Source organism: Dama dama, chromosome 9 (assembly GCF_033118175.1).
Source record: "Dama dama isolate Ldn47 chromosome 9, ASM3311817v1, whole genome shotgun sequence".
Classification (NCBI taxonomy): Eukaryota; Metazoa; Chordata; class Mammalia; order Artiodactyla; family Cervidae; genus Dama; species Dama dama.
The window spans coordinates 81901921-81927677 of record NC_083689.1 but is presented as its reverse complement, the minus strand read 5'-3'; the positions used below and the strand labels follow the sequence as shown (position 1 = coordinate 81927677).

The window sequence follows — 25757 nt, the reverse complement described above, 5'->3', positions numbered from 1 at the left end:
TCCACTGCTTTGAAATCTTCTAGCCCATCTTCAAGGCTGACATTATGTACCCATTTTAGAGATAAGAAAGCCAAGGCTAGAGAGGGATGAAGTCATTGGTCTAAGGCCACCCAGCTAGGTAGGAGCAGAGCCAGTATTTGAATCCAGGCCAGCTGACTGCACAGCCTGGGGTCTGCCCAGAGAACTGAGAACCACAGAGGGTGGGAGAGAAGAGAGGGTCAATCAATTCCTCTTGATTTTCTGTCACTGAAATGACTCCAATTCCAGGCAGGGACACCCCTACACAGCCTTCTGCAGGTTATCCCACTATGAAAGCCTGTCCCCTGATGCTTGGGCATGAGACTTAGCCCCGAGACTTTTCTGACTGCCCAGGTTCAAGACTTGAGGATTATTTCCCCAAAGACAGCCCTTCCCATTCCCGGCCCTCCCTACCTTTAATGCTGGGCACCCGTCCATGTCAGGGGAGGCCTCCTCTTCCCCTTCCTCCTCCTCTTCTTCCTCCTCCTCCTCCTCCTCGGCTGCGGCCTCATTCTCGCTGGTCCCCTCCTCATACCTCCTTGATGACAAGACACTTTGATTACCCACAGCACCCACTCTCATATGCTCACTTGCCTTTAAGTGCATCCAGGGCAGGGTTTCCAAGCGTTTTCCGGATTGAGGACACTTATTTTTAAAAAATAATCAATTTTAAGGAGGTATATTTACATATAACAAAATGCATTTCCTGTAATGTTTGATGAGTTTTGACCACTGTGTTCCCCCTGTAACCACTACCACACTCAAGAAAAAGAATGTCCCATTGCCTTGAAAGTTTCCCTTATATGATTTCCCAGTTTATCTCCCCCCACCCTCAGCCCATCATTGATCAGCTTTGCATGACTAAAGATTAAATCTGATTTTTCTCGTATTTCACAGAAGTGGAATCAGATGATATATGCTCTTTTGTCTCTGGCTTCATTATCTCAGCATCACATTTGGCTTACAGTATCAATAATTTACTCCTTCTTATTGTCGAGTCATCTTCCACTGGATGGATGGACCACAGTTTGCTCGTCAGGTGATAAACATATGGGTTGCTTCCATTTCTTAGAAATTATGAATAAAGCTTCTGTAGACATTCACCTACAATGCTGTGCAGAAATAGGATTTCATTCGTCTTAAGACACTGGATTAGTTTGCTAGGGCTGCCGTAACACAACACCACAGACTGGGTGGTTTGAACAACAGAAATGTATTTCCCACAATCCTGGAGGCTAGTAAAAGTCGAGATCGAGGTGCGGGCAGGCTTGGTGACTTGTAGATGGCCACCTTCACGCCGTGTCCCCATCTGGTCTTTCCTCTGCGTATGCGTCCCTGGTGTTTCTCTGGTGTCCCAGTGTCCTCTTCTTACAAGGACACCAGTCATGTTGGATTAAGGCCACCCTAACTTCAACAGCCTCATGTTAACTTAATCAGCTCTGAAGACCCTGTCCTCAAAAACAGTCACATTCTCAAGCACGGTCAGAGCTTCAATACCTGTAACTGGGGGAGACATAATTCAGACCATAAGATATGTATACATACTCAGGAGTAGAACTGCTGGGTCAGACAATAAGTATAAGTGGTGAACTGGTTTACCCACGTGGTTATATCATTTTATGTTTCCATAGCAATGTTATGGGAATTCTGGTTCCTCACCTATGCTTGGTAATATCCATCTTTAAATTTAGTCATTCAGCTGTGAAAGTGAAAGTTGCTCAGTCGTGTCTGACTCTTTGCGACCCCATGGACTATACAGTCCGTGGAATTTTCCAGGCCAGAATACTGTAGTGGGTAGCCTTTCCCTTCTCCAGGGGATCTTCCCAACCCAGGGATTGAACCCAGGTCTCCTGCATCGCAGGCGGATTCTTTACCAGCTGAGCCACAAGGGAAGCGGCCATTCAGCCGATGAGTACTCAAACCTATTGTGGTTTTAATGTGTACTTTCCTGTTGAGAATTTCATTGACCATTCAGATTTTCCTTTGCAAGATTTCCATTAGAATTTTTAGCCCATTTAAAAAATGGGTTGTCTTTTTATCACTGAGTTGCAAGAGTTCATTATTTATTCTAGATAGGAATCCTTTGCAGATATTTTCTCCAAGTCTGTGGCTTGCCTTCCCTCTTCTAAATGGTGTCTTTCAAAGGACAGAAGCTTTTGATTGTGACAAAGTCCAATTTATCCCTTTCTCTCTTTAATGCTTTGAGCTTTTTATGCTGTACCTAAGAAGTCTTTGCAAAGAATTTCTCTTGTACTTTCTTTTAAAGGCTTTTTAGTTTCAGCTTTTATGTTTAATACTATGATCCATTTCAGATTAATTTTTGTCCATGGCACCCAACATTTATTTTTTTCTGTACGGATATCCAATGGGCTTGCAGCACCGTTTGTTGAAGAGACTTTATTTTTGGTGATATTTTTCATAATTATCCTTTCCCCTTGGACTCTGAGCCTCGAAAGAGTTGGTGTGACAAATGGATGGCATTTGTTAATTAGTAATTTATCTCCATTCCCATCTTTACTTTTCAAAGACATACAGAACCGCCAGGCTTCCGATCAGCATGAGGCGGTATTACCATACTGAGCTGAAGGAATTTCAGCCAAAAGCAGAGAGTTTGACATCTCGTTAGCTGGCTCAGTGAGACTGTGGATAAACACAAAATCTCCCTTAGGATTTTCCCAACAGGGAAAACAGATCTTGGCTCTCCACCCTCAGCCCTGTGCTGAAAACCTCCCTGGCACTTAGATGGGGACTCTCACTATGGAAGCGCCTCTTCTTTTCCTCCTCTGCCTCTTGATCCACTCATGAAAGAGCCACTAAACATGGGTACCAGAGGCTTCCCTGGTGACTCAGAGGGTAATGCAGGAGACGTGGGTTCCATCTCTCTGTCGGGAAGACTCCCTGGAGAAGGAAATGGCAACCCACTCCAGTATTTTTGCCTGGAGAATCCCATGGACAGAGGAGCCTGGCAGGCTACAGTCCATAGGGTCTCAGAGAGTCGGACATGACTGAGCAGCTAACACTTTCACTTTTCAAACATGGACTTGATGACCTGCAGGTGCCATTCTGAGCCCTTTCAACAACTGAAAGCCACTCTTGTCTCAGAGAGTGAGTAGGCCTTGCTCAATGGTGCAGCCAGGTTTCCATTCCATGAAGCGCTCAACCGCTAGGGAAGTCTCTTCTTTGTGACTAAGAAGCTGATCAACATATTTTCCAGGAAAGGGGAAAAAAAAAAACCAAACCCTCAATTGCAAAGAGAAAAATAATTAGACACATCTTTTCACTCTTTGGAAAAGTGGCCAAAAATAAATAAAAATTTAAAACTATGTATTTGATATTTGTAATATGTATTTGATATCAAGTGAGGATTTGGGAAAAAGGTGTATCCCTGTGGGGAGTGTTAATTACAGCAGCCAATGAATACTGTGAAGTCAGTTTAGCAGTACCTGCTAGAAAAAAACATGTACATGTTCTTGATTAAATACTGTTAGATTATATTGTATCAGAGAGGACGTAGCTTTAGGGGCACTCTCAGTCACTGCTGGTGGGAGCATTTACAATCTTGTTTGAGAACGATGCTGCAGGACCCGGTAAAATATAAACCACATATGCCCTGGGACCCAGCAAGGCCACTTCTCAACCTTTGTCCTAGACAAATACACGTAAGCTCACAAGGAGGTAAATACAAGGGTTTTCACTCTAGCATTGTTTGTGATTATATTTTCCTGCGTGCGTGTGTGTCTGACTCTTTGAGACTTTATGGATTGTAGCCTGCCAGCTCCTCTGTCCATGGGATTTCCCAGGCAAGAATACTGGAGCGGGTTGCCATTTCCTCCTCCTCCAGGGGATCTTCTGGTCCCAGGGATCGTCTCCTGCAGCTCCTGCATTGCAGGCGGATTCTTTACTGGTGAGCCACCGGGGAAGCCCCTATATTCTCCTACATTTTCTAATCCTCTGAGAGTTTTGTTTTGTTTGTGGATCTTAAAAAAAGATCAAGTCTTCTGATTAAACGCATTAAAGAAACCCAAACAAATGAAAGGAGGGAAGAACAGCGGCCTCCTCCCCTGGGCCTTGGGTGCGGAGGGAGGAGAGGAGATGGGAAGAGAGGACCAGTCTGCGGAGCCCTCCACTCCAGAGCTGAGCGGGCAAAGCAGAGCTAGTTAACATTCCGGGACCAAAAGAAGCCTCCAGTGTTGGGGGAGGGGGGCTGCAGATGCAGTCACCCCACTACTGCAGCAGCTCCGGGGGATTCCCAGCCCTCTTTGTAAGTCAGTGTCTGGGGAAGTTTGAATGGCCAAGGGTGGGGAGAGAGGGGGCCACAAAGGGTGAGAGAACAGAAGGTGGTTGCTAGGAGACAGTGTGAAAAGCCTCAACACAAGCTTGGAATTTGGTGGAAAACCACTGATCTTGTGCCAGGGTTTTGGAAGACAGGTCCCCGGCCGATTTCCGGCATTGGGACCTTTGCAGAGTGTCAGAGGGCGGGGAAGAGAGGGAGAGAGAAAGGGGGAGAGGGAGGGAAAGAGAAGGGAGAAGAGAAAGGCACGGGAGGGAGGGAAGTGGGGAGGGCGGAGGGAGGAAGAGGAAGGGGAGGAAGGAGAGAGGCAGTGGGGAGATAGGAGGAAGCAGGGAGGGAGGGGAGGGAAGGACAGTGGGGAGAGACAGAGGGGGTGGGACAGAGAAGAAAAGAGAGAAATTGAGGCAGTCGAGAGAGAACCCTAAAGCAAACATAAACACAAGAATTCAGGAACCTTGCCCTATTCTTTATCACGTGGAGGAAGAGTCAAGAACTGGAAGGCAGGAGTCAGCCTAGGGGCCAAACCCAGCCCATTGCCTGTTTCTGGACAGTCCAAGGTCCAGGCTGTGAATAGTTTTTATATTTTTAAATGGCTGGGGAAAAAAAATGAAAAAGAGAGTGATATTTCATGACATGTGCAAATGATGTGAAATTCTAGTTTCCGTGTCCATAAATGAAGGTGCAAGGACAGAGGCACGGTTGGCTGGTGTGCCTCCTGTCTGTGATTGCGGTCACACAGCGATGGCAGAGTTGAGTAGATGCCACAGAACCTGCCTGGCCCACCAAGCAGACATTTAATATCTGGCCCTTTCCAGAAAATACCTGCTGACCCCGGGAGTAAAAGCTATTAAGGAAAGACTTCTTGTCAGACCAGACGTAAAACTTAGGGCTGTAACAGAGAAGTCCCTTCATGCTGTCTGTGGGTCAAGGTCTGTTTTGAGGGCTTCCCATGCATAATTTTCAGAGTCTACAAAATACCCCATGTGTATTGTGTAATTTCTTCAATCTCTATTTCACAGATGGAGAAACTGGGTTTGGAGCCTGGTTCTCAGCCCAGGCTTCATCTTAGAATTACCTAGGATGCTTTTTTTCCCTTTTTTCCCAAATTAATTTATTTTTGACTGCCCTGGGTATTTGTTGCTGTGCATGGGCTTTCTCTAGTCGTGGCCATCAAGGGCTACTCTTCGTTTCGGTGCATGGGCTTCTCAGTGTGTGGTGGCTTCTTTTGTTGAGGAGCACAGGTTCTAGGCGTGCAAGTTTCAGTAGTTGCAATTTGTGGGCTCAGAGACCAGGCTCGGTAGTTGTGGCGCCCAGGCCCAGTTGCTCTGGGGCATGTGGAATCTTCCCAGATTAGGGATCGAACCCATGTCCCCTGCCTTGGCAGATGGAGTCTTAACCACTGGGACCACCAGGGAAGTCCTCCCAGGATGCTTTTAAATGTACTGATGCTTAGGCCTCACCCAGACCTAGGATCCCACAAGGAGCTGGCTGAGCGAGATTTTGTGAATTCACATTTGTCTGGATTCAGAGCACATGCACTTAAGCACAACTACACACACTTCCTCCAAATGGCAAGGTTCTGAGACTGTGCTCATTTCCGAGATGGGATTTGCTGTCTCCCTTTCCAGCTGGTACTTAAGCCGTGTTCCTCCTCCATTTCCTGATAAGAATCTCTATTGTGTCTTGCGTGTCTACTACAAGTTTTGCCCTTATACTTCATCAGTGGCTGGTCCTTCCATCTCTTCTGATGAGCCTTCACAGTCAGTGTGATGTCCCCACTTTTGAGCCAAGGATCAGACAGGGTCAGAACGACTTGCTTAACAGTGGCTGCTCTTGAGGGGGCAGGCATGACCGGAGGAGACATGGTGTGGGCTTCTGGAGAGCTGGTGATGCTCCTCAGTTTGGACCCACGGGCAGTTTGGCTTCTGAAAATTCACTGAGCTGTACACACACATCAGCTTTTCTGAATGTGCATGATGTTGCAATAAAAAGTTAAAAAACGCATTGCCTAAGGTTACACCAAAAAAGATAAAGCTAGGGTGTGAACCCTAGTCTACATCACTGTTTCCTAAAGTGTGTGATGAGACCTTCTGTGGACAGACAAGGGACTAAAGGGCACTGATCACACAGTGGAAAAGCTGTGTCCTGTCCAATCCTTCAGACTTGATTACATCAAGAAGGAAGTCTCTCTTGGGCAGTAGCATGTCTTTAACATTGCTGACACATGGACCTTTTTTTTTTTTTTTAAACTGGAGTATAGTTGCTTTACAATATTGTGTTGGTTTTCACTGTACAGCAAAGTGAATCAGCTATTGTTGTTCAGTCACCCTGTCGTGTCCAACTCTTTGCCACCCCGTAGACGGCAGCACGCCAGGTCTCCTTCCCACTGAGGTCCCCAGAGAGCAGTGAGCAGTGTTTCCTGTGCTATACAGTAGGTTCCCATTAGTTATCCACTTTATACACAGTAGTGTATATATGTCAATCCCAATCTCCCAGTTCATCCCCCCATCCCTTCCCTCCTTGGTATCCTTGCATCTGTTCTCTACGTCTGTGTTTACACAGATGAACTTATTTGCAAAGCAGAAATAGAGACACAGAAGTAGAGAATGTATGACCTTCCTTTTTAACAGTAGGAGAGATCTTAGTCTTAGAACCTTGGCAAGCAATATATCCAGGTAGATTTTAATATTCTTGTTATATTTTTATTACATTTAATCTTCCACAGTTATCTTCTAAGGCAGGCTTGGCTCATGACCTACTCAATATCCACTCCTACATTCTTCCTTAGTAACAGAATCTTCAATTTTATAACAACTAAGAGACCTCATTTCCCAGCTTCCTTTAGCTACTGGGTAGGCCAGGTAGCTAAGCTCAGCCCATGAAAAGCAAGTGGAAACTGCTGGGTGGGACTTTCAGGAATGCTTGTTGGTTAAAAGGCACTCATGGAGACTCTGTTGTCTTTCCTCTTTCCTGATGCCTGCCTGATGGCTGGTGACTCTGCAGCCATTCTGTGCTTAGCAGCCTTGATGATGGAGGTCACACAGTAAGGACAGCAAAGCAGAATAAGAAAAACAGCCTGGGTTCCCGGTAACATCATGGGGCTGACAGATGAGCCTTGGATTGCCTTTTTCCAAGTCTTCTTTTTTAAGTAACAAAGAAGTAAAATTCTATCTTGTTTAAGTTTGTTATTTCTGCTCCCTATTCCTAGCAGTCAACTGAAATTCCTTACTGAGGAATTTTCAATTTATGGCAAATTGTACTTATTTCTGCTTCCCTTCTGGCTCAGCTGGTAAGGGATCTGCTTGGAATGCAAGAGACCCCAGTTCGATTCCTGGGTCAGGAAGATCTGCTGGAGAAGGGATAGGCTACCCACTCCAGTATTCTTGGGCTTCCTTGTGGCTCAGCTTGTAAAGAATCCGCCTGCAATGTGGGAGACCTGGGTTTGATCCCTGGTTTGGGAAGATCCCCTGGAGAAGGGAACAGGCTACCTACTCCAGTATTTTGGCCTGGAGAATTCCAAGGACTATATAGTCCATGGGGTCGCAAAGAGTCGGACACAATTGAGTGAGTTTCACTTTTGTGCTTATTTCTACTTCTGGTAATATAAAGCTTCTTAGGAATTTTTTTGAACCAAAATAAATGTAAGTGCATCATGATAAACATTAACATGTGAACCAGTATGAATAACTGCTAGAACACAAAATCACAAACTGGGAAGGGACTTGGGAAACACTGTACCAGACTACATACTGCCTTGTTGCCTATAGAGAAGCCATGAGAAAGGATCTCTGTTTTCACAGGGGAACACTTCTCTTGGTTGCCCTGGTGTCTGAGGATCTCAGCTCTGGGCTCAGATCCAAACCAGGTCAGTTCCCAGGGGCAGCCTCACTTACCAGTTGTCCTCCAGGGTCTGTGTGCTGCTCCTCTCCTCCTGCCTCTTCTCCAGCTCCACGGCCGTCTGTTCCAGCAGAGCAGACACGGCATCCTGTGGAGACAAAGGCCGATGAGTCCTCTGTGCGTGGCAGGCAGAGCCCCCTGGGCAGGAATCAGACCCCATCACCCTCACAGCGAATGGAGGATAAAACTGAAGACCAGGGTGTCTTGCCATAATATTACATCAACTGGAAATATTGTCCCTAGTTCTTCTAACTGGCAGTTCTACTGAAAATAGCCTCTGTATACATGGACAAAATTTGGAAGATGAGGTTAGTGTTTGCTTGAGACAGAATTACAGGTCTATAGCTATAAGGAGATTATCAAGTAGTCACGGAGACGGTCCCACTGAGTGGTGTCCATGCTGAGGAAGCCTGTGTGACATGAGGAAATTATTTAACGTCTCTGAGACTCAGTTTCTTCTCTAATAATTACTCCACATCTGATGTCCATGCTTCCCTGCTGGCCCAGAGGGTACAAAAATCTGCCTGCAGTGCAGGAGACCCTGGTTCAGGAAGATTCCCCTGGAGAAGGACATGGCAACCCACCTCAGTATTCTTCCTGAATACTGGGGTATACCCCTCCTGGGGTCGCGCAGAGTCGGACACTGAGTGACTGAGTGACGTGCGCGTGCACACACACACACACACACACACACACACCCTGATGTCCAGCCATCTCCAACTCTGCGAGAGGCTTTCCCTTCCAGCCAGCCAGGTGCTGCCTTTTATGGGAGAAGGGTGCACAGCGGTGGTCCAGCTCACCGTGCCTGCAGGCCCTGGGGTGGGGGCCGTGGCTCCCGCTGGCCTGGGCTCCCGGCTCTCTTTCTTCAAGTATTTGTAGCTCAGGAGGTTGTACCAGCGAGTCGACCTCTCGCCAGACCGGCAGACCTCAGCCAGGCTGATCTGGGCGCCTCCCTGTGGAGGATGGAAAAAAGCATAAGCAGGGAGTGACAAGGTATTCTGGGGAAGGTAGGTGAAACACCACTCCAGGTGAGAGAGAAGCTTCCTGTGAGGAAGAAATGGCTGGGTACTGTTTTCTAATAACTCACTCATTCACCGCCTTATTTGTTCACCGAGTTGTACAGGTTAAGATCTATTTAAATATTAATTTTAAGGATGGGTTCTCTGATGGCTCAGATGGTGAAAAATCTGCCTCCAATGGGGGGAGACCCAGGTTCGAACTCTGGGTTGGGAAGATCCCCTGGAGAAGGGAATGAGCACTAACTACAGTATTCTGCCTGGAGAATCCCCCTGGACAGACGAGCCTGGTGGGCTATAGTCCATAGGGTCGCAAAAGAGTCAGACATGACTGAATGACTAACACTTTACTTTCATGGGTTGTTTAGATATTAACTCTTTGTCAGATATACAATTTGCAAATATTTTCTTCCATTCAGTAGGTTGCCTTTTCATTTTATTGATGCAAAATGAAAGTTCTGCTATGCAGAAACTTTTTAGTTTGAGGTAGCTGCATGTGTTGTTTTTTGCTTTTGGTATTAGAGTTGAGAAAGATAATCGCCAAGACTGATGTCAAGGAAAACAACTCAAAGCTCTAGCAACAGGAGACTGGGGGAATAAACTATAACCTATATCTATACAGTTATTACATAGCTATGTACAAAAAATAAGGAAGATTTCTAGGTACTGATGTAGAGAGCTGTCCAACAAGATACAGTCTAATTCCGACAAGATGCAGTCTACTGCAGCCACGAAATTACAAGACTCTTGCTCCTTGGAGTAAAAGCTATTGACAAACCTAGACAGCATATTAAAGAGCAGAGATATTACTTTGCCAACAAAGCTCCATATGGTCAAAGCTGGGTTTTTTTAGTAGTCATGTATGGATGTGAGAGTTCGACCATAAAGAAGGCTGAGTGCTGAAGAATTGATGCTTTTGAACTGTGGTATTGGAGAAGACTCTTGAGAATCTCTTGGACTGTAAGGAGATCAAACTAGTCAATCGTAAATGAAATCAATTCTGAATATTCATTGGGAGGACTGATACTGAAGCTCCAATACTTTGGCCACCTAATGTGAAGAGCCAACTCATTACAAAAGACCCTGAAGCTGGGAAAGATTGAAGGCAAGAGAGAAGGGGATGACAGAGGGCAAGATGGTTGGATGGCATCACCAACTCAATGGATATGGGTTTGAGCAAGCTCCAGGAGATGGTGATGGACAGAGAGGCCTGGCATGCTGCAGTCCATGGGGTCACAGAGAGTCAAACACACCTGAGTGAACAACAACAACTATTTGGGGCTGCCTCATAAGTATGAATGGTCTGCCTCGTAAACTGGATGCACTTCGACAGCATCTATGCATTCATTCAATCATTTATTTGACACACACACATTTGCCCAGTTGCCTCTATGTGTCAGACACTGTTCTGGGTTTTGGGAACACAGGAGGATTTAAGGCAGAGAAAAATCCCTGCCCTCCTGAGTTTATATTCCAGTCTGGGGGAATCAGATAATCAGTAAGTAACTTCTATATTGTGTCTCATAGAGTCTAAGATGCCATCAATTATAGAGTGTACTATTATTTCATGTATCACTAAGAAAGAAAAATAGTTACCAATTAGGCTATGGCCTGCCAGCTAGTACACACTGAATCTTGATTTCAGAGATGATAAAAATGTGAAAATAACAGGCTCCCTAATACCTATGATATGGAGAAATATTAGGTGATATAAAGCGCTGCAGAGAAAATGATACAGGCAAAGTGGAGAGGTGGGGATAAGAGGGTGGAGGGGGCAATGTGACTTTATGTAGGGTGGAAGGAAGTCCTCGCAGAGAAGGTGACATCTGGGTCAAGAACAGAATGAGGCGAGAGAGTGACTTTTGCCCATCAATATCCAGGAGAAAAGAATTACATTCGAAAAGGATAGCAGTGAGAAAGGCCGGAGAAGGGGTGTGCTGGGGTATTCAAGGGGCACAAGAAGGCTGGAGGAAGAGTCTCAGGGGTTAAATCTGAGAGATGACAAGGAGCAGACCTCAGAGGACCTGGGGAGAGCAGGCCAAGGCCCAGCTGTTGACTCTGGGTGGAGACAGAAGCCTTCCTGAGGATTTAAAGAGAGGGCTGGATGGACTCACCTGCGATTTAATAGGATCACCCTGGCGACTGTGTTGGGAAGAGATGAAGGGCGGCAAGAACAGAAGCAGGGAGACCCAGTAGGGGATTCTGCAACTATTGGGTGAGAGATGGTGCTGGTCAGGAGCATGGGGAGAAGTGGCTGGAATCTGGAGATCTTCTGAAGGCAGAGCTAGGAGTTCCTGAATGTGGGGTATGAGAGGAAGAAAGGGGTCCAAGATGACCTTGTGGTCTCTCTCTGGCTTGGGCAATGCATGAATGAATGGGGTTGCCTTCAGCTGAGAATGAAGACATGGAAGGAAAGCTCAGGGTGTGCTGTGGACACATGACTGGTGATGCCGACTGGATATGCAAGAAAAGATACGGAAGAGACAGCACTGAGATGAGTGGGGAGGCCCAGGATGGCGCTATTACATGGAATGGTGTTTGAAAGCCAGGGGATAGGACAAGATCAATGAAGCAGTGCATGCAAGTAGAGAAGGAGAGGAGAGCAAGGCCTGAGCCCTGGGGCCCTTGGATGGGGAGAGGTCAGGGAAATGAGCAAGAATCCACAGAGCAGACAGACAGAGAAGCCAGTGATGGGAGAAGGTGGCTAAGAGAGTGAGCGGTCCAGGAAGCCAAGTCAGGATAAAGGATGTCGAGGAAAATGAAGTGAGCAACTGATCCAACCACAGCAGACAGGCCAAGAGACTCGAGGATGGAGAGAGCTGGCCACTGGATTTAGCAACGAGGAGGTCCCCGATGACCTTGATGAGCACATTTTTGGTGGAACGATGAGGGCCAGAGCCCATGTGGTCTGAGATACAGAGAGAACACACACACCTCGTTCACGTGTTGCTACAGAGAAAACAAAAGAAGTAATGTAGTAGCTGGAGGAAGAAATGGGGTAAAAAAAAAAATTTTTTTTTTTACAGCATGGGATTAATAACAGCATATATATGGAGAAGTATATCGAGAGATTCAATCTTGCGGAAGAGGGAAAATTGGAGACAGAAGACAGAGCAGAAGGGTGAGGGTTGGCATGACGACATTGAGCAAGGATGGCCATGGATGGGAGTGTGGAGGGCCCACCCTCCCACCCTGAGCTCTGGGAGGAACCACAGAGCCTGCAAGAACAGCTAACTGTGGCGGGGAAGCTATGGGGACTCCCTTCTGGTTCCTTCTACGGTTCCAGGATTGGGTGTAAAGTGAGGGCCTCCGCAGAGGGACAGTAAGGGTGGGGAGAAAGGAGAGGATAAGAATTTGGTTCTGGGAGTGCTTTCCTCCAATGGCGTGGGCAGAAAGGAGGGGAGAGTTCACTTTGACAGGGCTGGGGTCTGGCCAAGTGTGGATGGCAAAGTGAAAAAGGAGCAAGGGAGGGTTATGATGGTTAGCTCTGGGGTATGAGTGGGCCTGGGCAGTGGGCCGCCTTCACAGAAGCTGCACGGTTGAAGGGTGAGCAGCCAGCACCTGGCTGGAAAGCCTGTGACCCTGTGATACCACCATAAAGTGACTGTAGAACTGCTGCCCATGATATTGGGGAGGGTAAGACACATATTCCATCCAAACCCATAATCCAGTATGGTAGTGTGCTGGCTCCCAGGTGGCACAGTGGCAAAGAGTCCATCTGCCAATGCAGGAGACACCAGTTCAATACCTGGGTTGGGAAGATCGCCTAGAGAAGGAAATGGCCACCCACTCCAGTATTCTGGCCTGGGAAATTCCACCAACAGAGGAGCCTACAGTCCATGGGGTCGAAGAGTTGGACTTGACTGAACAACTGATCACACACACAGTGTGATGGAGACATAAGGAAGTTGGAATCTGTGTTCAAATCCAGACTTCTCTACCTACTTACTGGATGACCTGAGCTGGTTAATTAGCCTTTCTGGGCCTTGATCCCTTACCTGCCAAATGGACCTAATGCTAATATTGCTTCCCTGTTATGAGGATTAAATGAGATATTGCACTCAAAGTTCTTAGCCCAGAACTAGACACACAGACGCTGCTCAGAATGAGTACTGGTGTCCTTGCCCGGCTGGTTACGTGGCTCAAACCAGACCAGGGATGCCACCAGCTCAGCGGTGCAGGGAGACAGCACGCGGGAGCCGACAGCCCTCACTCCACGCGTCTCACTTCCATGCCTCCTCCAGCCACCAAAACGACAGCCTGACACTCCACGTCCCCATGGGACATGGGAGACGGAGGCTTCCGGTCGGCCATGGATGGACACAAGCCACGGTGGGATGAGCACTTTGGCTGCTGCCATGGCAACCAGCAGTGGCCAGACTTCAATTAGGAAGGAGGAATAAAAGGCATCCAATTAGGAGGATAAAACAGGGTTGAGTCTCTTCTCATTTAGGAATGCTCGGGGCTGAGGAAACGCTTCACTGGAGGAGCCTGGATTTTTTTTTTTTTATATTGTATTTAATTTCTATTCAATCCTAAAGGATATCCTAAAGAATAGAATAGAAATTAACATTATAGAAATAAATATAGAGGTATATTTTTGGGCATGCCATGCATCTTGCAGGATCTCAGTTCCCCAGTCAGGGATTGAACCTGGGTCATGGCAGTGAAAGCCCAGAGTCGTGACCATTAGGCTAACAGGGAATTTCCTGGGGGCTGGATTTGGAAAAGCTTTCTGCTCCATCCTTCAGCAGCACCCACCCTGCTTGCCAAATCCTTGAGTCACCATCTCATGGATTGGGTCCCTCCAAGGAGCACTGTGCTGGCCCAGAGAAAACTCCAAGGTCTGACACGAGTGGGCCCGCCTATGTTCTAGCTCTGCTCTGACCTTGAGAAAGTTATTTGTGCCTCAGTTTCCCAACTGGTGTAACAGTACGGTACCTAGTTTATAAGACTGTAGGGAAGATCATCAGAAATAATGCAAGTAGGGAGTTCAGTTCAGAGCCCACCATATAGACTGCATCCAACTAATACAAGCTGTTGCATTACTGCCAGTAATAACAACAACAATATAAGTGGCAATGAAGCTGTTACGAACTCCAGCTGAGCAGGAAGGTGATGGGAAGTGATTTCTAGCGAGAACCAGTGTGCGCAGACACTTCAAGTCTTCACATCCTTGCTATGGGAACCAGAAGCACCGGCATTGCCTCTGAGTTTGAGAGAAATACAGAATCTTGCTGCCCAGACTTGATGATCAGAATCTGCATTTTAACCAGAGCCCCAGGTGACTTGTGTGCACGTGAAAGCTCGAGGGGCACTGGTTTAGCACTTCAGTCTCCCGAGAACCACCTGTGAAGAAGCCAGAGTTAGCTGGTTTTACAGATAAGAAAACTGAGGCAATTAAAGCATCTGAGGCCACATGGTGGGGAAGGCTGGTGGCTCAGCTTCAGGCACAAGGAAGGGATGTGGCCCTGCAATTCCACGGCAGATAAAGGAGCTCCCTGCTCTCTCTTGCCTGCTCCCAATAAGTCTGCCTAGAACCCATGAAGAGCTGGGCTGATACCGCAAGCTGTGTTTGCCCCAAGCCTTCTCCCTGAAGTACAAAGGTGGATCAAGAAGGACAGAAAGCTGGACAGACAGACAGAGCTCTCACCAGGCACTCCTCCAGATGGCACCTGTCGGTGGTACAGACGTCGACTCTTAAGGTCTTTTGGTGAAGGGCTGGGTAGGACATGGACACCCAGAACACCTCGTTGAACACCAGGGTGTCCGCGGCATCCAGGGGCCGGGTCCGGAACAGGCAGGTGGTGCTCTCGGAGCACGGAAGGATAGCCGCTCGGATGTTCCTAGAGGGGCAGGCATGCACAACAGCCGGTGTCAGGTCAGCCCGGGTCGGGGGCTCAGGCCTTAGGCTACACGGCTGCTGCAAATCCCCCAGGAAACCACAGAGGACAAGAGTTTGTCATTTCCCCAGTCGCTGTGTGTCCAATCTCGTCTGCCTTCTGTTTTGCCTGCTTTCGGGCCTGCCTTCCTCCTTCCCACATGTCACACCCCAGGCGCTGGCTGGGTGCAGACCACAGAGACAAGCTCATACTGCTGCCCTCGAGGCCTACGGTCTAGCACAGGAGGGGCATGGAGGCAGATGAGCTCAATGAAATATAAACCTGTCTGCACCGGGCAGAGAGGCTGACAGTGCAGGTCTCTGCCGTATTATCAGCGGTAGGGTTAACACCCATCACAACCTGCCCACAGAATCACGCTGATGGGAACTGGCTCTTGAGAAAGGCAGGCCTGGCTCTTTCTGCATGGAACACTAACGCTTACAGCAGACAAAAGGGGCCGTGACCTCCTCCTTCACCAGGCTTCAAGTTCACAAGGACGGGGTTTGCTCACCACCCCGTTCTTAGTGCTGGCACCTGGTCGGAGCTCAGGACACATGTGGGAAGCTGTCTGGGGCGCTCCTCTTTATACTGAGCCTGTCTTGCCACCCTGCCTGCATCCATGCTCATGTGCACTAACCACCCACAGGGGTCTAGGGGGCCCATGGTCGGAGCAGGGCAGTAAGGAGAGTGTCCCCTGGGATGGGCGTAGGGGGCTAGAGGATGATACACAGTCAGCTACACACTCACACTTTCTGGTCTTGCTGCAGCAACAAAGCAGAAAGGTTGCTCAGCTGGATGATGAATATTGCAAACTGCTTATTCTTCTCATCATACCTGAAATGAAAAGGGGGCATACAGAGCACCTGTTGGTAACCCATTTATCTCTCTCTCCCTTAATCATCATGGATGGAGCTGCGACTGCTCTGGGACCATGGTGAGCTGGAGATCACAGACCCAGTGTTTGTGGCCATGCAGGGACACAGGTCCAGAGCTGTCAGTCTGATTTTTTAAAGGGAAGCCAGAGGCTGTGTAAAATTTCCTGAGAGCTAAATGTAGGCAATGAATTCCTATTTAAAAATAATCAAGATCATTCCCCATCAAGAGATGACCAATAACAGGAAATCTAGGCTGTAGCCCCCTAGGGGTTGACTTCAGTCCAGATGAGATGATAAGACAGAAGCTGTAGTAATGATGATGACCAAACACATCAAGCGGCAGGCGGTCTTGGTCCCTGCCTGGCTTGGCCACTGCCCAGCTCAGTGACACTGGGCAAGGTACAAAGTCTTCAAACCTTGTTTTTTTCTCTTTTGTGAAATGGGGAGCTGGGAGGCATAGAAAGAGACCCCCACCTTTAGTTAGGAGCCCACAGCTGTCAGCGGGGCCTGCTGGTTCTGGAGGAGGGTAAATGCTGGACACGCTGCAGAAAGGGGAGGAGGGCACCCAGTGCAGACCACGCCCCCTGCCCCGCCCTCCCTGCCACTTACTTCAGGGCGACCTGAACCCGGGTGGCACCCACTGCTTCTGATTCATCACTGTCGAAAGCAGCGGCTTCCGAGACACCCAGCCTGGAAGGCAACACGGGGAAGACAGAGAGAGAGGGTCAGGCTGGCCTGCAGTGACCTGGGGCCAAAGTCATTTTCCAGAGACAGGGTTCTCTCTGGGAGGGAGCAGCAGATTCTTGAGGAAGAAGGTTTGGGTCTACTGAGCCTCCCTGTGGACCCTGCCTGCCCAGAGCGACTCCGGATCCCTCTCTCGAGGGGGCTGTTCTTTCCCCAATACTTGCTCCCCTGGCCACACGACCCTTGATGGCACTCAGAGAAACCGGCAGTCTCCCAGACGTGAAACTTCTCCTGCCCCCCACCCTCCTGTGGGTCCCTCCCACACGCCGGAGCAGACCCAGGGCTCAGGGACCCACCTCTGCACGGAAGCCTCATACACACCACTGTCCCCAGCCACGGATTCATCTGACACGGCAGCAGAGACACAGGCCACTTTCAGGCAGCACCCCTGAGCCGTATTCACAGCTGGAGGAACAGAGGGGGAAAAGGCAGGCTTCAGAAATCAGGATACTGTCATCCCAACATGTAACTATGGATCCCCTGTTGTTTTAAGATGGTCCCCCCAAAATCCTACAACTCTGACCTTTACACAAGGTCCTGCGTGTTTTAGGGTGAAGGAAAGGGTGGCGTCTAACACCTCAGACTCCACAGGCAAACCACCTGGGTTCAAATCACACACTGCTTTATGACTCTGGGACGCTGATTTATTCCCTCTAGGCCTTGCATTCCCTATCTCTAAAATGGAGATAATAACACCTACTTTGTTGGAAGGACACAATAAGATGATATAGGGAAGTCCTTAGTATAGAGACTAGGGCAGGGGAAGTGCTCTAGAAACTGTACTGCTATCCTTAGTTACTATGACTACCATTCCCATCACTATAGTGATGCCTTCCAGATCAATTCCTACACACTTGGGACAATAACACAGACCCTGGGCCCTTGCGGGAGGACAAAAAGGGGAAGAAGGATTTAAGCACTGGCTCTCCTACTTGCCTATCCCGTTGCACTCCTAAGTCAGCTCATCTCCCCTGCCCTTGACAGAGGCCCCCTGAAGTCTCTGACCCGGGACTCAGACTTAGCACACACTGCACATTCCTTCCCTCCCCAAGTAATGGGCGCACACAGTGTGCCAGGGCCACTGCCAAGTTCAGAGCTGCCAAGATGAATAGGACAGCTCATGACCTCCACGCAGCACAAGAAGGACAGATTCAGGTGTTCCAACCTCAGGGCCAACACTTCTGAGCACCTGCTGTGTGCCAGGCACACAGGTGGGGGGGTGAGGGGTGTGCTGGCTGGGCTTGGGGATGGTGACCGTGACTGGGCGTGGTTTTCCCAGCCTGCATCCCACATCTGCAGCCCTGGAGCCCTCCTGCCTTCAGACCCACCCCGCTCCACCCTCCACGTAACCACTTAAGGAGATTAATTTGTCTGCTGACTGGACAGTGGCACTAATCGCATAACCTGCTTAGCGTCTGAGCTCAGTCTGGCAAGGCTTCTGGAGATGCCATGAAGAAACGCCGGCATGAGACGTGAGTGGCCCCTGGCTCCCAAGCACTGACGCTGTGGGATGGGGGTGGGTCTAGGGGAGGGGTCACTCCCCACACCCCACTGTGGTCCGAGCATCCCTGATCCAGCTGATCGCAGCCCTTTAGACAGGGAGCACCAGGAACCCTTCTTGAGCCTCATTAGAGGTTCCGCCTGCACCCCCTCCTCCCCAGGGAACAATTTTCTGAAGCTTTCCACCTGCTGCAGTAGGAGGCCTGTTTTTATTTTTGTTTGAGAGGACTCGGCAAGACTGCCTTCCTGATGAGGGAGCCCCAGGGATCTCCCAGCTCTTCTTCTAAGGAAGTGGCTGGCATGCACCCAGCAGAGCCTTTAATTAACCAGGAAATCGTGTTGCTTCTCCCTTGCTCCCAGTGGCCCTTGTATATGAAGGAACTGATATGTCTGGGTGCTGCAGCTGTCCCCGCCCCCATTCCTGGAGCTGAGATGGGTTGAGCTTCTAGCTGGCTTCATGGGAGTCAGAAGCAGGAGACCTTTGCCAACACTGCTGGCATCTGGCTCAGTGTGGGCTCTGGATAGGTGGTCCTGGGGCCAGACCTGACTCTCCTGCCTTAGCGCAGTGACACTGACCTCAGACAAGTCACTTAACCTCACTGAGTCTCACGCCTTTCAGTCTGTAAGATGAGGATAAAATCAATACCCACCTCATAGTGCTGTTCTGAGGTTTACATGAATCAGTATGTGCGACAGTGCCTGTATCTTGTACACCTGAACTCAATAAATCATCCTGCTCAGTCCTGACTTTCATACCATATGCGAGATGGGATCAGCAAGCGTCAGGGTATCTTAGGAATAAACACACAGAGCTGCATCATGTCCTAAGGGGACCGTGGTGATAAAGAGGTTGGGCGCTGGGGTCAGAAAAACCCAGATTCCAATCCCACCTTCTCCACCTGTTGGCAAGTGATAGCACCTCTCTGAGCCTCTGTCTCCCCATCTGTGAAATGGGTATAATAGAAGGAGCCTATTTCACCATATCAAGCATATTGCCCACCACATCAATGCACCCCAATAAATATTCACTATTATAATTTATTATGTGGTTGCTGTTACAGATGAAAATTTTTCTAATAAACCTAAGCTGTCATTATCAGCATCATCTTTTACTTTGAAGCTTCTGACCTGAATCTCAGTCTAGACTACAATGCCCTTTTTGACCTCATAACAGGAGTGATCTTTTTTCATTCCCTGGCTTCAATCACAAGGATCCTTGCTGCAATTAGCATAAAATGTAAACTCCTTACCTTACACAATTCGTTCTCTGCCTGATTCTCTGCCTTGTTGGTAACCCCCCCGCTCTGGTCTCTCTTGCAGCCCCTGTTTCAGCCTCAGACACTTTGCTCTTGCTTCTCTGAAGGCTGGCTCTTTCTCACTGTTCAAGTCAAATGTCACCTTCCTTCACCACCCAGCCTGAAATGGCAGCCCCACCCCAACCTGAAAGGCTCCATCACACCCTGTTTTATTCTCCTCCTAAGTGCTTTCCCCCGGTCTGCTTGTACAGTTATTATTTATGCCTTTGTTTGCATGCAGGCTTCATGGGAACCAGGACCTTGTCTGTCCTCCACACTGTATCCTCGTGACTAACCCACATGGCCTATCTGTCAGATGAAAGAATGAATGAATCCATGCCTACCCATTAAGACATAGTTTCGATAGGTGCTTAACATCTGTTGCATGAATGAACCCACCATGGAAAAACCCTCTGCTCAGGATCTAGACAGTAGTAAACACATAATAAATACCTACTGCATGAATGAATAAATCGATATACCGTGTATAGATCTGGCACATAGAAAGCAGTAACTGTTGCCCATAACTGTTGCCCGACCCCACAATTATCACTGGGGTCGGAACTCGGGCCTATTGAGCACAGTCCCCACCTCCCTCCCTCCTGGGATGCAGCGCTCTCTACCTTGGCCCAGTGGCTTGCCCTCTAGGCCAGGTTCCTCCAGCTGGTATCTCTGCCGCGTGCTGCCGGCAAGGCTCAGCTCGCAGAGAGCGGCACTCAGCTCGGGGTCTTCAAACTCCAGGTTGCTCAGGAAGGCGTCCCCAGCCAGGAGGGGGTCAGCGATGAGAGGCGAGCAGGGTGGGGACGGGGAGGAGAGTGAGGAGCGGGGGGACAGCGAGGTCATGGACTTGGGAGTGCCCGACAGGGAGCGCAGGGCCTGCAGGCGGCCGCCCCCCTCCGCCCTCTGGGTCTTGGCCACTTCATCCTCATGGATGGTGGTGATGCAGCCGGAGGGCCGGAAGCCCGTGGCCCCCTCCAGGAGCAGGAATTCCACCTTGTTCTGCAGCTCCGAGTCCAGCTGCTCGAAGGGGTCATAGTAGAGGTCGGTGAAGCTGGCTGAGGCCGAGGAGTCCAGGCTGGAGGCCACCAGGGAGCCCCGGCTGGATGTGAGGGATCCTGGACTGCTGCCGGAGGACAGGCTCTGCATGCTGCCGGAGAGGCTGGGGCAGGGAGGGAGCGGAGGACACTGAGGGGGTGGGCCGCCGGGAAGCTCCCCCAGAAAGCACTCAGGATCCCCCTGATGGGGTCCAGGGCAGACCACCCACCCCCGCTTCACTGATGGGGCTATCCAGAGAAGGCCGTGTAATCAGGAGCTGGCAGAGTTGGGATTCGAACCCAAGCCAGCTGCCTTCTGAGTCCACTTCCTCCTCTGTATCCCTGTTTCTCAAACCTCCACCAGCTGCACTCCATTTTCCTATTTTTCCATATTTGAATCCAATGCCAAGTAATGAGGCTTAATATTTTTTTCCAAATCAACTCACTTTTTAAACATTAACATAGTTATCTTCAAAAGGAGCCTTTATATCCTAACTGTAATTTGAAAAGCCCTGTCAACTGATAAAAATATCTGATAAAAACAAAATGTTGTGATAAAATGCCGGCCACACTGCCCAGCAGGGCCCTGGCCTGAAGCCAACTCACTGTGTCAAGCAAGTTGGCTGGCAGGGGTGAGGGATGTGAATGAGACTCACTAGAACCCAACTGGGGCCTTCTGTGAGCTGTCAGAAAGGCTGAGGAGGCTGCGGTCTGGGGAGGTGAAGGACCCTGCCCTGGGCCACACCTAGCCAGCACAAGCCCCCGCAGGCCATCCACGGACCTGCTGTGCACTCAAGTGCATCTGGCCATTCCCTGGGGAACACTTACCCCACTGCCCACCACTCACCTCTTCAGCTGGGAGTGCAGGGCCGCGACCTGCCGGGTGGCTTCCTCCAGCTCCCTCACCAGTTGATTCCTCTTACTGTTTAACTTCAACCTGAAGGGAGCAAGAGAAGGCATGAGGGGGAAGCCCTGGGAGATCCAGCCTCTATCTCCCTGAGAGAGGAATCGCAGGTATGTACTCATGAAGATGTCCACAGGCCTACACACACACATACACATACACACACACACACACACAAAGGAACATCCTGGGAACATTACACTATAATGTTTGGAGAGAGATGGTCTTTATGTGCAATCTTATAGTAACTGCTATATGCATCGCCTGCTCTATACCAGGGGCTGACTAGGAGACTTATGTTGTTGTTGTTCAGTCGCTAAGTCGTGTCCAGCTCTTTGCGACCCCATGGACCGTAGCCTACTAGGTGTCTCCGCCCATGGGATTTCCCAGGCAAGAATGCTGGAGTGGGTTGCCATTTCCTCCTCCAGGGGATCTTTCTTTCTCAGGAATTAAACCTGCATCTCCTGCACCTGCAGGAGGATTCTTCACCAAGGAGCCGCCAGGGAAGCCCTGATATTGCCTTAAATGGTTTGCACATGTAACCCTTCTTGGTAAGAATTTTATTGTCTCACTTTATACCTGAGAAACCTGAGGCTCTTCGAGCTAAATGGTTTACTTAAAGCTAGAGAGTGAGTGGCAGAGTTAAGACTCCACCCAACCATCCCTTCCTGTGGAGTGCACAGGTGTGCAGAGAGAGAGAGACGACCACGTAAAGATGTGTAGATGACCATGTGCAGGCCCAGAAGCCAAGGAGAGAGGCCTCAGAAGAAACAACCCTGCCAACACCTTGACCTTGGACTTCTGGCTTCTGGGACTCTGAGGAAATATTTAATACATTTTCATTGTTGAAGTCACCCTGTGTGTGGTGGTTTGGCAGCCCTAACTAACAAATGTACCATCTTAGGGCAAAATATAGAAGGAACAAAAAAAGGTAGGGTCCATGACCAAGCTCTGAGTCTAAACAGCATCTCAAGGCTGAACAGGCAAGAAGCAGTCAGCAAAGGAGCTTAAGAGAATGGTTCCAGAGCACCTGGGGAAGATCCTGGTGAGTGTGATGGAGCGTCACAGAGCCGGGGAGAAAAGGCCTGCACCCAGGCATGCCGACAACAATGCTCAGTTCTGCAACTCCCTTCCTGAGGGAAAAATCCTTGGGCTTTTATTTATTCTTATTTTTTGGCTGGTACAGTACAGCTTGCGGGATTTTAGTTTCCCGACCAGGGATCAAACCCAGACCCTTTTAGCAGTGAAAGCGTGGAGACCTAACCATTGAACAGTCAGGGAACTCTTGGGCTCAGGAACATGCATCTCTCTTTTTTGGGGGGGGCCACGCCACTCAGCATGTGGGATCTTAGTTCCCTGACCAGGGATTGAACCCAGGCCTTAGCAGGGAAAGTGCCAAGTCCTAACCACTGGCCCACCAGGGAATTCCCTGGAATCTGCATCGTTATTACCTATCCCAGGTGACTTTTTGGCACATTGCGGTTTCAAAGTTGCTTCACTGGCTTAGTATTCTAAGTCAGGAGCTGTGCCTTGCTCTCCCAGCCCCGAGGACGGTGCCCACCACATGGATGAGTTTGAAAAGGCATCACTGAAGGGAAGACGCCTCCCCAGTTGACACAGGGAAAGCTCCTTTGCTCTCCTGAAAAGACCCAGATGTTCAATCTCCCTTGGGACTCCTCTGGTGGCCCAGAGGTTAAGAAGCCACCTGCCAATGTAGGGGTCACAGGTCTGTCAACTGAGTCCGTGTGCTACAACTACTGAGCCCATGCTCTAGATAGAGCTCGTGCTCTGCAACGAGAGCAAAGAGAAGCCACAACGAAGAGTAGCCCCTGCTCGCTGCAACTAGAGAAAGCCCGGGTGCAGCAGCAAAGACCTAGCCCAGCCAAAAAGTAAAAAATAAAATAAAAAATTAATCTCCCACGGACAGATCTTCATATCCCCTTATGCCATCCTACTGGACGAGGAATGACTGACTCATTGCTCCCAAAGCACATCCAATCCAGCCTGGGGCATGGGAGAAACAGTCATTCCCATGGAAAAGCTAACCATGCCACCCCTCCACCGACATGCCCAAGGCCCCCAACACAGGCCCTGCCATGAAGACCAGAGACACAAGTGGAGGGTGATGAGAGATGGGCAGGATCTGTCACTGGGGAGCTGGTCTTGTGAAATTTCAGAAAAGACCATGGGAACAGCGGGCGTAGTGGCCTCGGCATGGTTCTTAGCCAGTTCAACCCCTGGCGCTGTTATTCCAGAGTCCTGTCTGGGGCTGGGGGTGGGGGCAGACAGCAGGCCGGCAGATGGAGCCAGTAATGAACAAAAGCCCGGTTTTCAATGGATTGGACAGGACTGTGGAATGTGACCCTCTGTAAGAGCAAGACCTTGAAAGGGTGTGAGATCTGGGGGGCGGTGGGAGGGGGTGCCAAGGCACAGCTGGGGGTCACCATTTCTACCTTCGTTTTCCTCTCCTCTGGGAGGAGATCACAGCACATGCACTAGGAGTAAAGGCAGGTTCCGCGGCCCCGGAGGCCCAGCCGGAGGCTTAGGGGACTGGGAGCCAGGTGGCCTTGACTTCGTAAGCACAGGGGTTTCGCCACCAGTAACAGCATGCAGGTGCCGAGGCCACCTCCCAGAGGCGACGGGCTTCGGTGGCCATATGGCGTTTGCGTGTGATGCCCGGCACATGCTGGGAGGCCAAGGACACATCAAGCGTGGAAGCACGCAGAGGACCCAGGGGGTGGGGCTGGAATCCCCACAAGCTGCAGCTCAGCACCTGGGGTGCTGGTTAAAAATGCAAGAGCCTGGGCTGCGTCTCAGGTCCAGGAGGTGGTCCTTGGGGTGGGGGCAGAGACCCCACTCTAACAGGCACTGCAGCTCTCTGAAGTGGGGGGGAGGGTCCACAGGAAGGGAGGCGGGAGTAGGGGGTAGGACAGGGGTTGTTGGGGGGAGGTTTGTGCCTCTCACTGATTCCTGATGGGGGTTTGGCAGGCCCTGTGGTGTGCTGTTCCTGGATGTGTCTCTTTCTGGCCTAATCAAAGCCATCTTGAACAGAGAGGCTGTTGTGTGCGGGTGAGGAGTACAACTATTGTTCAGCTGCTAAGTCATGTATGACTCTTTGTGATCCCATGGACTGCAGCACACCAGGCCTCCCCATCCTTCACTATCTGCCAGAGTTCACTCAACTCATGTCACTGAGTCGGTGATGCCATCCAACCATCTCATCCTCTGTCCCACTTTTTTTAAATTTATTTATTTAATTTACTTGGCTGTGCCAAGCGTTAGTTGTGGCATGTGGGATCTTCAATCTTTGTTGCAGCATCCAAACTCTTAGTTGTGGCATGTGGGATCTAGTTCCTTGACCAGGGATCGAACCAGGGTCCCTGTACTGGGATCCCAGAGTCTTAGCCACTGGGAAGTCTGCTCTGTCCCACTTAGAGAGAGAGAGAGAAGAAAGAGTGGAGCATGGCTTCCCTGGAGGCTCAGTGGTAAAGAATCCAGTGAAGGAAACACAAGAGACATGGGTTCAATCCCCAGGTCAGGAAGATCCCCTGGAGAAGGAAACGGTGACCCATTCCAGTATTCTTGCCTAGAAAATTCTATGGACAGAGGAGCCTGGTGGATTACAGTCCACGGGGTTGCAAAGAGTCGGACATGAATTTAGCAACTGAGCATGCGTGCCTGAGAAACAAAAAGAGAAAGAAATCTAGATAGAGAACAAGAGAGTCAGAAGATGGACACAGACAGTCAGAGGGCTGGAGGCAAAGAACACAGATGAAGACTTAGGGGTGGGCTTTTTCCTCTCTCTCCTTCCGGGGCTCAAGCCATCAGTCCTGTCCTTCCCACGGCTTTCCCCTGGCTTCTCTCTGTGTGACCCAGGGGACCCTGCCCTCTGGGACCTCAAGTCGCCTGCTCAGCAGCTGCCATGGATTGGAGGTTCTGGCTTCCCTGTGCAGGCTGTGTGAACTCACTGTTCTAGGAGAGCAGTCAGACCTTTGAAAGGTGACGCTGAAGGCAACAATAAAAGGTCTTCTAAGTGGGCAGCAGCCTGGGGAGTAATCCCCGCTCTGTGCCTCAGTGATATTGGGTGAGCCTCAGCTTCCTCACCTATGAAATGAAGATAAATCTCAGGGTTGCTGGGAGGCTTAGATGAGATGATGTAGGTTACAGAATCTGGTACATAATGGTTCCTTTTCATGTAGTATAGGCTTCCCAGGTGGCGCTAGTGGTCAAAAACCCACCTGTCAATGCAGGAGACTCTTAAGACACAGGTTTGATCCCTGGGTTGGGAAGATCCCCTGAAG

The 25757-nt window shown here is 49.6% G+C and overlaps 1 protein-coding gene across 2 annotated transcripts in view; it reads right to left on the bottom strand.

Annotated features, from left to right (window-relative positions):
- Positions 1-25757, bottom strand: part of WWC1 (WW and C2 domain containing 1) — a 155953-nt gene that overhangs the window by 15348 nt on the left and 114848 nt on the right. For both annotated transcript variants that reach the window (XM_061151906.1, XM_061151904.1), the window contains 9 exons: positions 21400-21489; positions 20142-20677; positions 17020-17128; positions 16589-16669; positions 15852-15938; positions 14876-15068; positions 9007-9159; positions 8203-8294; positions 433-556 (listed from right to left, as the gene is read on the bottom strand). In XM_061151906.1, coding sequence (XP_061007889.1) covers positions 433-556; positions 8203-8294; positions 9007-9159; positions 14876-15068; positions 15852-15938; positions 16589-16669; positions 17020-17128; positions 20142-20677; positions 21400-21489 — 1465 coding nt within the window. The remainder of the gene's footprint in view (positions 1-432; positions 557-8202; positions 8295-9006; positions 9160-14875; positions 15069-15851; positions 15939-16588; positions 16670-17019; positions 17129-20141; positions 20678-21399; positions 21490-25757) is intronic.